The sequence below is a fragment of the Cannabis sativa genome, chromosome 4 (assembly GCF_029168945.1).
Source record: "Cannabis sativa cultivar Pink pepper isolate KNU-18-1 chromosome 4, ASM2916894v1, whole genome shotgun sequence".
NCBI lineage: Eukaryota > Viridiplantae > Streptophyta > Magnoliopsida > Rosales > Cannabaceae > Cannabis > Cannabis sativa.
The window spans coordinates 67,108,173-67,119,863 of NC_083604.1; the positions used below are offsets into that span (position 1 = coordinate 67,108,173).

The 11,691-nt window shown below is 39.1% G+C and overlaps 1 protein-coding gene across 1 annotated transcript; it reads right to left on the reverse strand.

The window, feature by feature from the left end:
- Positions 1-867: 867 nt before the first annotated feature.
- On the reverse strand, positions 868-10,179 carry LOC133037091 (uncharacterized). Its single transcript, XM_061113908.1, has 5 exons — positions 8,550-10,179; positions 8,263-8,454; positions 7,850-8,175; positions 4,005-4,145; positions 868-952 (listed from the first exon to the last, which is right to left on the reverse strand). The coding sequence occupies exons 1-5, from the start codon at positions 9,051-9,053 to the stop codon at positions 868-870; spliced, it is 1,248 nt and encodes a 415-aa protein (XP_060969891.1). The 5' UTR covers positions 9,054-10,179.
- Between the last annotated feature and the right edge of the window lie 1,512 nt (positions 10,180-11,691).

Here is an 11,691-nt window from a genome sequence, read left to right on the forward strand (position 1 = left end):
TGCTATTGTAATTACTGGTTCTTGTACCAGTATTGAATCTTGAATTACTGACAGAAAGATTGGTAGAGGGCTTCGATGAATGATCTCCAATAGTGTAATGTCTTTCCAACCGAATTTCGTGAGTAAAAAGAAGAGACTGAATAGATTCAAACGATAGATCGTCAATGAGGCTTGTGACATGAACGACAACGGGATCATATTCAGGACCTAATCCATTGAGAAGATGCATGATGAGGTCACTGTCATCAATTGGATGGCCAGCCGTGGACAGTGTATCTCCAAGAACCTTAACCTTGTCGAAGTAATCTGCAATGGATAAATTTCCTTTCTGAATCAACGAGAGTTGAGATTTGATTTGTAGAAGCCGTGCTTTGGACTGAGAAGCAAACTGTTGTTCCAAGGTTCTCCAGAGTGTATGAAAAGTAAGATGATTAGCCAGAGATCCAAGAATGGATTCTGCCATTGATGATCGAAGCCAGCTGAGAAGTAGCTGATCCTTTCTTTTCCAGGCAATGAATTCTTGATTGAGAGCACCAGTGACCAATCTTTCAGGAGGAGCAACGCCGGTGAATAACAGATCGTCAAGGCCATGGCCAATTACAGTGGGAACCACCTGAGATTTCCAGGCGAGGAAGTTGGTGCGATCGAGTTTGACTGTGAGAGAGGAGTTTAGAGAATTCTGGAAAGGATTCCAGTGTTGTTGGGGGAGGACATTGCCGGAGCTTTGTCCCTGAGTTTGAGTAGCAGAACGTGGTGGGTTTTCATGAATTGAAGGATCCATATGAGACTTGCATCAATGGCTTCCTGATACCATGTATGAACCTATCAATACTAAGCACACAACAGAAAACAATGAATACAAAGTCTCTAAGGCTTGTAAAGGTTAAAACCAAAGAGAGGAACCATTTCACTATTTATAGAGAGTATGATACAGAGGGAATGAAATAACAAACTAAAGAAAACAGAACAAGAGTGTAACAGAATTAGTTACAGTTGAGAACAAACAATAAAAACTGAATTAACTAATTAACTGGAGAAGGTAGTTGGTTAACATATTATACACTACAAAAGGTTGTTATCTTTGGTGATAATTTTTTAGTCACAACATAATTTTTTTGTGACTAAATGTGATTTTTAATCACAACAAAATGTTACTTGTGACTTAAACATAGTATTTAGATACAAGTTATTACTAATTTAGTTTTAGTCACAGCAAGTATTGTGACTAAAAATACATAAAAATGATGATTTATAATTAGTTACAATATTTTTACTTTTAATCACAAATTTTGTTTTGCCTAAAAATAAGATTAACTTACTCGATAATAAATTCTTCTTCTTTTTTAATTATAATATTGGTTTTAAGTCTATCAATGGTATAGGTCATGACTCATGATACAACAACCCTACTATGTCTAACATTTAAGTAGATTTAAGCTTGGAGTTGTTAGCAGCAAGTCGATTAATTTGACCTTATTAGTTTTTTCATAAGGAAAAAATAAAATGAAAAAAGCAACATATTCTATGTTGTTTTTTAGTGCACCAAATAAATATAGTAATTCCATTTCAAATAAATAAAATAATAAATAAACATAGTAAAAGCACATGATACATAACTGCATAATTTAAGGACCTAACGATAAATATTATTTAATTGAAAAAACAAATTAAGGGACAGGATGAGATGAGAGGAGGAGGCACTACCACTTCTAAGCTCGAACCTAGGAACAAAAGCAAGATTTATGGAATACAAGACCCGGATATAAAAACAAATTTTTAACTTGTAGTTAAAAAGTAAAAAAAATAAATAAATAATGGACAAATAGTAGGTTGACAGATTTACTGGCTAGTATTGGTCCTTGCCGGTCAAGAGTGGAAAAATAATTATAATTTAAATATTTGTTTAGAGGCACTGCTTTACACAAATTTTGCCGAATCACTTACTTAAAAGCTGGAGAACTTCAAATTACACAGATACAAAAATTTATAATTATGTAAATTATAAATAAAAAAGAAAAAGAAAATCCCCCTAATGATCGGGCTTACTGTTTCCGGTTTTCCCGGTTACTGGTCTCGCGCACTTTTTTTCTTTCTTTTTTTATTATTAAAGTCTTTTCATCTATTTGTTTTACCATCTTTTGACATCAGAAAAAGACCCTCTTCAACCGGCTAATATTTACTGGATATTCCATTGCTTCCTCTGTTTTCATATAGATATATTTTTTAATTTCTTTTTCTCTTGTAAAATACAAAAATAAAAAGAAAAAGCTGATTACCACAAGTACTTTCTCTTTGAATTACTTTTCTTTTTCCCTACAAATTTCTCATTTGGTGTTGGATGAAAAAGCTGGATGAGTACTGCACTAAAACATAAGTTTATTTTTAGGGGTTAAAGACAAAAACTATATGGATAAAAATAATAATAATAATAATAATATCAGTCTTATACTGAAATAAATATCTGATATTTTTAACACTTTTGGAGGGTGGTGTTTTTATTGGGGATGTTTTTTATGGGATTCTCTTCTTTCTTTTAAATACATATTTTTTTTTTAGGGTCTAAAGTGAATTTGAGGGGCAGATATTTGCGATGAACCGATGGTACTTGAATAAACACATGAAGTCACATCAAATCTAGTCAGTGCATTTGAATTGACACCAAATTTGACATATATATATTTTTCTCCCTTTGACGAAGATTGAAGAATAGATCTTCCATGCCAAATAAAATGTGTTGTAAATATGCATCAAAACACGAGCTTCAGTGGCACCAATATAATTTGATACCAAAAAAAAAAAATTATAATGTCTAATAATAATAATAATAATATATTGATTTTTTTAGTTTAAGGTGTTATTAAGGTTTTTATTAGGGAAATTTCATTTTTTGGCCTTAATAATACAAGCCATATCAAAATTTATACCTTCCCTTAATTTGTACAAATTTAGTCCATTAATTACATGAACTTCCCATTTTACTCTTTTTTTTCAAAAAAAAAAAATAAATTAGGTAAAATCTGAAATTGATCTTTCTCTCTCTTTTCCCTCTTCCCTCTCTCTTGTGCACCACTCTCTCTCTCTAGAAAAAACTGAAAAATTTATCAAAAAAATTCCCTCTGTCCATCCCACTCTCTCGTCCCTCTCTTTCTTCCCTCTTGAATGATTGTTTTCTCGGTGGGTGTTGGTGGAAAACCGAAGCACAACCCAATATCACTCAAGAATCTTACACCATTATAATGGGTAAGTTGTGTTTTAAGCATTTTGTTTGACTTTATGTAGTTTAAAATTGTTATATGTGTGTTATTTGTTGGAACTACATTTGTTTTTGGTCCGAAATTGTTGAGATACGGCGGATCCGGTTTTCGATCGAATGCAGGTTTTCCAGTGTTATCGATGATATATCGATAATATGTCGATGGTTTGTCGATGATTACAAAAGGAAAGGTCAGTGACGACCATTATCGACGTTATGTCGACATAATGTCGACGTTATGTCGACATTAAGCAACAAACCCACTAAATACAATTTGTCGACATTTTGTCGATAGTTGTCGACAGCATGTCGACAACAAGCGTTTATCTCTTTTTTAGATGTTGTCGATATTTTGTCGACACCATGTCGACAAAATATCGATGTAAATGAAAAAAAAGCCGTAAATAACATAACATAACATTAAAATAACATAAAATAAAAGGGAAATTTCATTAAAATTAGAAAAAAAACATAACATAAAAAAACATAAAAAAAAACAGAAAATAAAGTTCATAAGAAAAAAAAAACAAACATTAAATAAAACTCACCACAAGCCATAACATAACAAATTATTTTGTTTTAAAATTCTTTGGCTTGTGGGTGAGCCTTGCAATACTTGCATAATGTTCCAGGCTTCACCGGTTTACCGTTAAAGATGCCTAGTTTGCAACGACGGCATCCTTCGGGGAACCCTGGTGGTGGAGCCGGCCATACACCAGTTTTGCAAAAATGTGCTTCAAGTTGCCTGAACCTGAACTCGTTCCCACATCGTTCTCTTTCGAAAGCTCTTTGGGCGTCAAAAACTTTCTGCATTTCAGGAGTAACTATGCCAACATCAGGCTCCTGCTTCAGCTCTTCAGGAGTTAAGATGGGGAATTTGCCTTTGTTCTTTCTTGGGGCCATATTTAGAACTTAAGAATAAGAGAAATTTTTAAGAGTAAGAGAGAAGTAGAAGACAAGAGCACTTATGAATAAGAAAGGGATTTGCTTTTATAGAGCAGTAAACATGTTGGGAATGTATGAAAATTTAATGGTCATTAAATGCGTGTAACTGTACAGGTAAAACGCATGAAATGGTGTATTTGTCGACTGAATGTCGATACTATGTCGACATGATGTCGACAACATGCCAATTTAGTGACACTGCTAACTCATTTGTCGATACCATGTCGACGTCATGTCGACAGCTTGTCGATAGGACACGTGTCTGACATGCAACGTGTCAGTTGGGAAGGGTTGTTGGGAACGTAGGTAAAATTTATTAACATTAAATGTGTAACCGTAAAACACGAAACGCATGCACTGTGTGTTTGTCGATTGAATGTCGATGGTATGTCGATGTTATGTCGATGGCGAGCATGCTTGGTGTGGTTGTCGACGGTATGTCGATAGTATGTCGACTAAATGTCGACAATTAGTGCCCTAATTTCTGATGTTGTGATTATCGACATTATGTCGATTGATATCGATGGGATGTCGATTTTTATTTTTTTTTTGGGTGTTTTTTCCTTTACTCACCTTGTTTTTTTGGTTTGCAATTGCAGGAGAGAAAGTGTTCCTTGTAGTATCGTACGATGGTGTTTGGTTATGTGAGAATTATAATTGGATCTACAAAGCAAATAGCAGCTTGACGTTGACAGTTACAACTGAGACAACCCTACAAGAACTGCGACAAATTTTATATGAAGAGTTGGAAGTTGATCCGGTAGCGTATGATTTAAAGTTGGAGATTTGTTCCTTGTACATGAAGGGAAAAATGGTTGCGCCAGAGGTTATTAAGAGAGAACGCCAACTGAGAACGTTTTTAGAGATGAGGGCAACAATGTCAAATACAGAGTTTATGCCATTATTCGTGACCAAGGTGAGAAAAGTTGGGAATTCGGAGCCTACGCCGCCTACTAATCCTCTCCCTCGAAGTGTGGTAGGGTCTTGCGTTCCCGAAACAGATGTTGGGATTGGTGTGAATGAGGAGGTTCCGACCAATTTAGAGGTTCCGACCAATGTAGGGCAAGAACAAGAAGCGACAGGATTTCATCAGTTTAAAGAGTTCGATACACCCTTCTACAATAACGATCCTATTGTAGATTTGAATATGGACGATGAACATGATTTGGCAGTCGATGAAGCCGTAGCGGGACCATCGTTGAGGTTAGAGTGTGTATCGAGTAACCAAGGTACACAGCGAGAACGACAACCTCGTAGTGAAAATCGCACTACACCTGGAACTAGCAGTAGTCGACAAGGCAGAACTGAAGAACATGCTCGTCAAGCAGCGTTCTCAACGTTCTCCTCTTTTGAAGTTTGTACCAAGTTCAAAGCTCCCATGTGGACAAAGGAAGATATAATGGAAAATCATGAGCTAACTACTTGTTTACAAAGTAAGGAAGCAGGGGTGATAGAGCTTGGTAATTTTTATGAAAATAAGGAAGAACTGAGACAAGTAGTGGGTAGGTTTGCACTTAATAACAATTTCGAGTGGATGGTGAAGAAGTCATCCCCTGATGTGTTGTACGTTACATGCAAGGCTCCAGATTGTAAATGGAGATTGAGGGGGAGGAAGAAGATGCATTCTGAAAACTTTGAGGTCACTGTATTTCACAATGAACACACATGTAACTTGAATGCGAGACGTTCAGATCACCGTCAAGCGGCACCATGGGTAGTTGGCCACCTTATTAAGGGGAAGTACACCCAAGATGGAACTAAGTACAAGGCTAAAGACATACAGAGGGACATGTTTGACAACTATGGTATCAGTATGAGTTATTTGAAGGTGTGGAGGTGCAGGGAGATGGGACTTACGTATGCTAGGGGTACGCCTGAGTTTTCATACATGAAGCTTCCTGGGTACTTGTACATGCTGGAACAGAAGAATCCAGGTACCATTACTGACTTGTACTTAGAGGATGAGCGGTTCAAGTACTGTTTTATATCACTCGGTGCATGTAGAAGGGGCTTTTCTTTTTGTCGTCCTGTTTTGAGTATCGATGGCACCTTCTTGAAGACGAAGTACGGCGGTATAATGTTAGTTGCTGTGGCATACGATGCGAATAACCAATTGTTGCCGGTTGCTTATGGTATCGTTGACAGTGAGAATAACGACTCCTGGACGTATTTCTTACAGAAGTTGAGGGTAGCAATTGGCGTGGTTGAGAACTTAGTGTTTGTGTCAGATAGGCATCAAAGCATTGATCATCTTTGTTGAACTCGTTTTTCCCGAAGCAGTCCATCGTGCATGCTATCACCACATTGTTATGAACGTGAACGCCAAATTCAAGACTGATGCTTTTCACAACCAAATATATAATGTTGCTTACGCATGGTCGAAGACTGAATGCGATAGAGAGTTCGAGAAGCTTAGAAAGATGAATCCGGCCATTGCTGCATATGTGGAGAGTGTAGGGTTTGAGAAGTGGGCTCACCCTTATTGTTTGGGCGATAGATACAACATCATGACGAGCAACGCTGCTGAAAGGTTCAATAGTGTCATAGAAGAGTTCAAGAAATATCCAATAACTACTTTGGTTGAATTTATCAGGTTCACACTCCAATCGTGGTTCGCTGATCGCCTCGAAAATGCTGACAAATGTGCCACCCCTTTGGCCATGCTCTTTGAAAAAAACTTGGCAAAAATTCATGAAAATGCAAGGTACAGGCGCGTCCAACGAAATGGAGCCAATTTGTATAACGTTGGTAGGGGACCTAACGGTGAAAGAGGTGGTGATGTGAATCTAGTTGAAAGAACATGCACCTGCAGCGTGTTCACGTTATTGAAACTCCCTTGCCTTCATGCATGTGCCGCGGCATTGAAAACGAACACAAGTGTGTACACGCTTTGCTCACCTTATTATTCAAAAGAAACGTGGAGGAAGATTTACGATGATACCATCAATCTTGCTGGTGACGAGGATGATTGGGTTCTCCCAGAACACATCAAGAATATGAAAGTTGGGGTACCTGTGGAAAAGAAGCCTGTAGGTCGTCCAAGAAAAAGCAACGCTGGAAGAAGACGGGAGAACCGTTTCCCGTCTGGTGATAAAAAAGGTTATGTACCACGAAACTGCAGCCGCTGTGGCAGTTCAGGCCACAACAGAGCAACATGCAAAGCCCGCATTTGAGGCGTCTTGTACGTATTCGTTGGGAAATTTGATATATTGTAATGATGCATATTTTGTCATAGTTATTTTTGTTGAGGTTGAATATTTTTTAAATATTTTAATTATTTTTAGGTTTAATAGTTTTTTTGTTGAATAATATTGATATTTTATATTTGAAACCACGAATAATTATCAAAATTTGAACGAAAAGAAAATCTATATATACATAACTGTAATGTTAATTACACAAAATATACAATGTCCCAATAATTACACATATAATCAGCCGACATTTTGGTAAAATAAATCAACACACCACCGTTGACGAAACATAGCTATCCGGTCTGGCGTCACATCGGTCAATCCACGCTGCATCATGAGATGCTCCACATACTCAATGCAATAGACGCCACAATCACCACTAAATGCAAAATAAAATGTAAAGTCAGTCTAACGTAAACATATTTTAATACTATAGTACTTTTTTATCGCTATGTACCTGGTTGTTGACTTCGGAACTAAGTCGTGAGTGGCTCGAGTCGAGTACATTTTTGGAAGCACTGTGATGTCCCTGTTAGTTAACGCCATGATCTGGTTGTTATGTGGAAATTCCCCGGTTGCAAGGATTAGCGAGGGTAGCAGTTCTCCCCAAGTCTTCAGGATGGGTTCCATGGCGGTCCAATAACAGACGCTGGAATCACAGTCGTAGACATTAATTTTCCACAGCTCTATGTCGACTTCAAGTGTGACCCAGTGCCTTGCCTCGGGAAGGTTCAGAACGAAGTAAATAAACTCGTTACCCCTCCATCTCTCAAAGACTTGGGACTGTAATTACAGAGAACAACGAAACAATTAACAAACCATAATAATCTTCCCAAACAATTAACATTTAAAATCTTACTAAAACAATACCTTATGAACCCCTCTGCAGTAGTCCAGGATATAATCCTCCCACACAAAGTTTTTCCTCGGACCCCTGTGGCTCGTCCATGCACTGCTGATCATGGTGGTCACGAATGTGGAGAGAATGACACCCTTCTGAGGAAATGTCAGTGGATAGTCGGTGCGTCGCCTCCTCAGCATATGCATTGCTGCATCTATATGCTGCATATAAAGGGAAATGTCAGTTAGACAAAAAAAATATATTAATTGCACATAAAGTTGTAAAGTGAAGTAATATTATAAAATACTTTACTTACGTCATCTGTAAGCCATTCCTTTGGTGTGAGCATTATCCAAAAGAATCCTGGACCGTAATCACCACTTCTCAAATCCCGAAGTCGGTGGTTCGGAATGAGTCCAACACACCACTTTCGGAAAGTGGTTAACAATTTCTCATCCGGTGGCTCCAGGGGATCAAAAGTCGAAGATGGCCTATGTCTCCTCTTCATCTCCGTATAGTCACCGAACCATACAGGAGGCTTTCTCTTCCTCTTCCGACTCTTAACCACTGCAGGTTGTGCCTCTATCGACAGAATCTCACCCTGCGACTCGGTGTCATGTACATGGATAAGAGGTTGTGCCTCGATCGGAGTCGCTGGAGCTCCCTCATAAGGATCGTAATCGTCGGGGAAGACCTCCTCCTCTTCTACTGGGGGTGAAGCAGCTGGTGGTGGGGTAGATGGATCTGCTGGGGCCTCCGGTGCTGAAGCTGTCGTTGGCGGACGATTCAACATGGCCAATATGTCTCTGAGCTGCTCCATAATTACGTTCTGACCACCCTTCAGCTCTACATGGCTGGTCTCGTATGCCTTCTTCAGCTCGACATGAGCAGCATACAGACCCTGAGTGTCAGCCTCGATCCTATCCAACCTCGCCACTAAATCAGTGTACTCGGCACCCCGAACGCCTGATGAAGATGGTGCACTGGGCTGAGGTTCTGAACCAGTGGCCTGAAAAAATATATATCAAAAAAATACGGTAAGCATACGATAATTCCACAATGTAACAAATATCACAAAACAAAAACAATAAAAAATAAAGACATAAAAAAAAAGTTCCAAAAATTGGTACCTGAGTGTCTGTTTCCTGAGTGTCTGACTACCTGCCTCAGCCTCTGTGTCATCCACACCATCATCAACCAGGTTCTCCACACCATCGTAAGATATGGTCCTCACAAATGCCTCCTCCTCTGTCCGTGGAAGTAGCCCCTTCACCACTTCAAGATTCTGTTCATGGTTCAAAAAATATCAAAATAAAACCATTTAGCATTTATTACAAGCATTTATGTTAAATAATTATTCTGAACATAAGTGAAAATCATACCCGTCTAGAAAATAATGCGCTGACGTCTTTCTTCCCAATATCGCCCTTGCTCGTCCAGCTAAGCATCCTGGGGAACCGAATCCCGTGATTCGTGCCATACCTCTTCCCAACCTCCAAAATGGCCTCGTACGCCCAATATTGTACTGCAGGTGCGAAGCCATATGCTGTGTATTTGCACTCGTGCTGAACATCCGAACTCAGCTTCTTCTCGTAGTTGGCCTTCTGTTTCAACATGTCTTTTTGAAGTGAGTGCATGAGTCTGGCGAATGAGTGCTTCCCCCAAGGAATCCGGAAGAAGAACTCGAGGTCTTCCACATATCTAAGTATGTGAGGCGTAATCAGCGCGTTTGCCTCGCGGCCCAGAAGCACTGACTCCACAAACAAGCACAAGCCGAGCTTGTACAAGTCTTCCGGGTTCTGACAGTTTGTGAACCTATCTTGGAGTGCTTCTGTCTTCACACTATCAGACCGGTTGAAATATCTGTTGATCAATCGGTCTGACCCCGAGCGCGCGACCTGCGCAGCCTTCTCCTCTTCTGTTGGCCCCGAGGAGAAGTCTAGGCCTGTAATGAGGGCAAACTCCAGCACCCCGAATCTCACCTCCTTCCGACCAACATAAAACTGCATCCTCAACTCCTCCTGAGCATCCACTTTCATTTTGTGGAGCATCAGCTGGTGAAATAACACCGAGGAGAATGTCAAGGGTACGACATTCCAGAAGCTCCTGAAACGGCTTTCCTTCGCCGTGTTATTAAGGTTGAACTCCTCAAAACGAGCTTTGATTTTTGCAAACACTCCAGTGCCTCTATATGTGACGCGGCTAGTAAAATGCTCGGGTGCTGGAATAATGAGTCTGGGAGCCATCTGAAAAAACAAAAAACAAATAAATAAAGGTGCCAAAAAAATTTAAAAATATGTCGACATTATCAAAAGCAGACACAATTCAACAATGTCGACAAAATATCGACATCCTGTCGACATTCAGTCGACAATTTAAAACGAGCAACAATTCCACAGCATGTCGACAAAATGTCGACATCCTGTCGACATTCAGTCGACAATACAAATTAAATTCAACATGTAAATATAATCGACAATATATCGACAACATGTCGATATGCTGTCGACAAATTCAATCAGACAATAATTTCACAACAAGTCGACAACATATCGACATACTGTCGATATTAAGTCGACAATACAACCTAACAATAAACAAGTTGATCTAATCGACAAACCATCGACATACTGTCGACAAGTCGTCGACAATATAGGGCAGAAAATACATTTCACCCACTAATTGACATCCTGTCGACATACAACGATATCCTATCGACATACAAATAACAGCTAAATTCAAACAGACACCCAAAATATCGACATCCTATCGACATCCCATCGATATGTCATCGACAAACACTGTACATACATATAATTTCGCCAAAAATAATACACAGAATCAAAGGAATCCACAGAATATACATGAACAAAGATAAATCACAAGTAATCAAGTAATCCACAAAAATCTAGCAAAATTGAACATTTAAAATCAATTTTTTTTTTAAAAAAAATGGTACCTTTTTGACTGAAGTGGGTGTCGATTGAGGACGGTGGTGGGTGTCGACTGGATTTTGTGGTCGTTGTTTCGTGGGTTTTGTCGTCCTCGACTGGGTTGTGGGTTCGTCGATTGGATGCACACGAAGAGGGAATGGAGGGAGAGGGAATGGAGGTTGGGGAAGTGGGTTTGGGTTCTCGGACTTTCGTTGTGGCGAGGGAGAGGGAATGGAGGTTGGGGAAGACGAAGTGGAAAGAGAGAGAGGGAATGGAGGTCGAGAACGCTGGTTGGGTTTCTCGGAGGTAGGTGGGGGGTTGGGGAAGCCGAAGTGGGAAGAGAGAGAGGAAAGGGAAACTGTTAGAGGGAAATTTTAATTAAAGGGTAATTTGGGTAACTTTTAAAATTATAGGCATTAATTTGTACAAATTAGTTTAGGGTATAAATTTTGATATGGGGTATATTATTAAGGGCAAATAGTGAAATTTCCCTTTTATTATTTCTATTACGAGGGATATATGTAA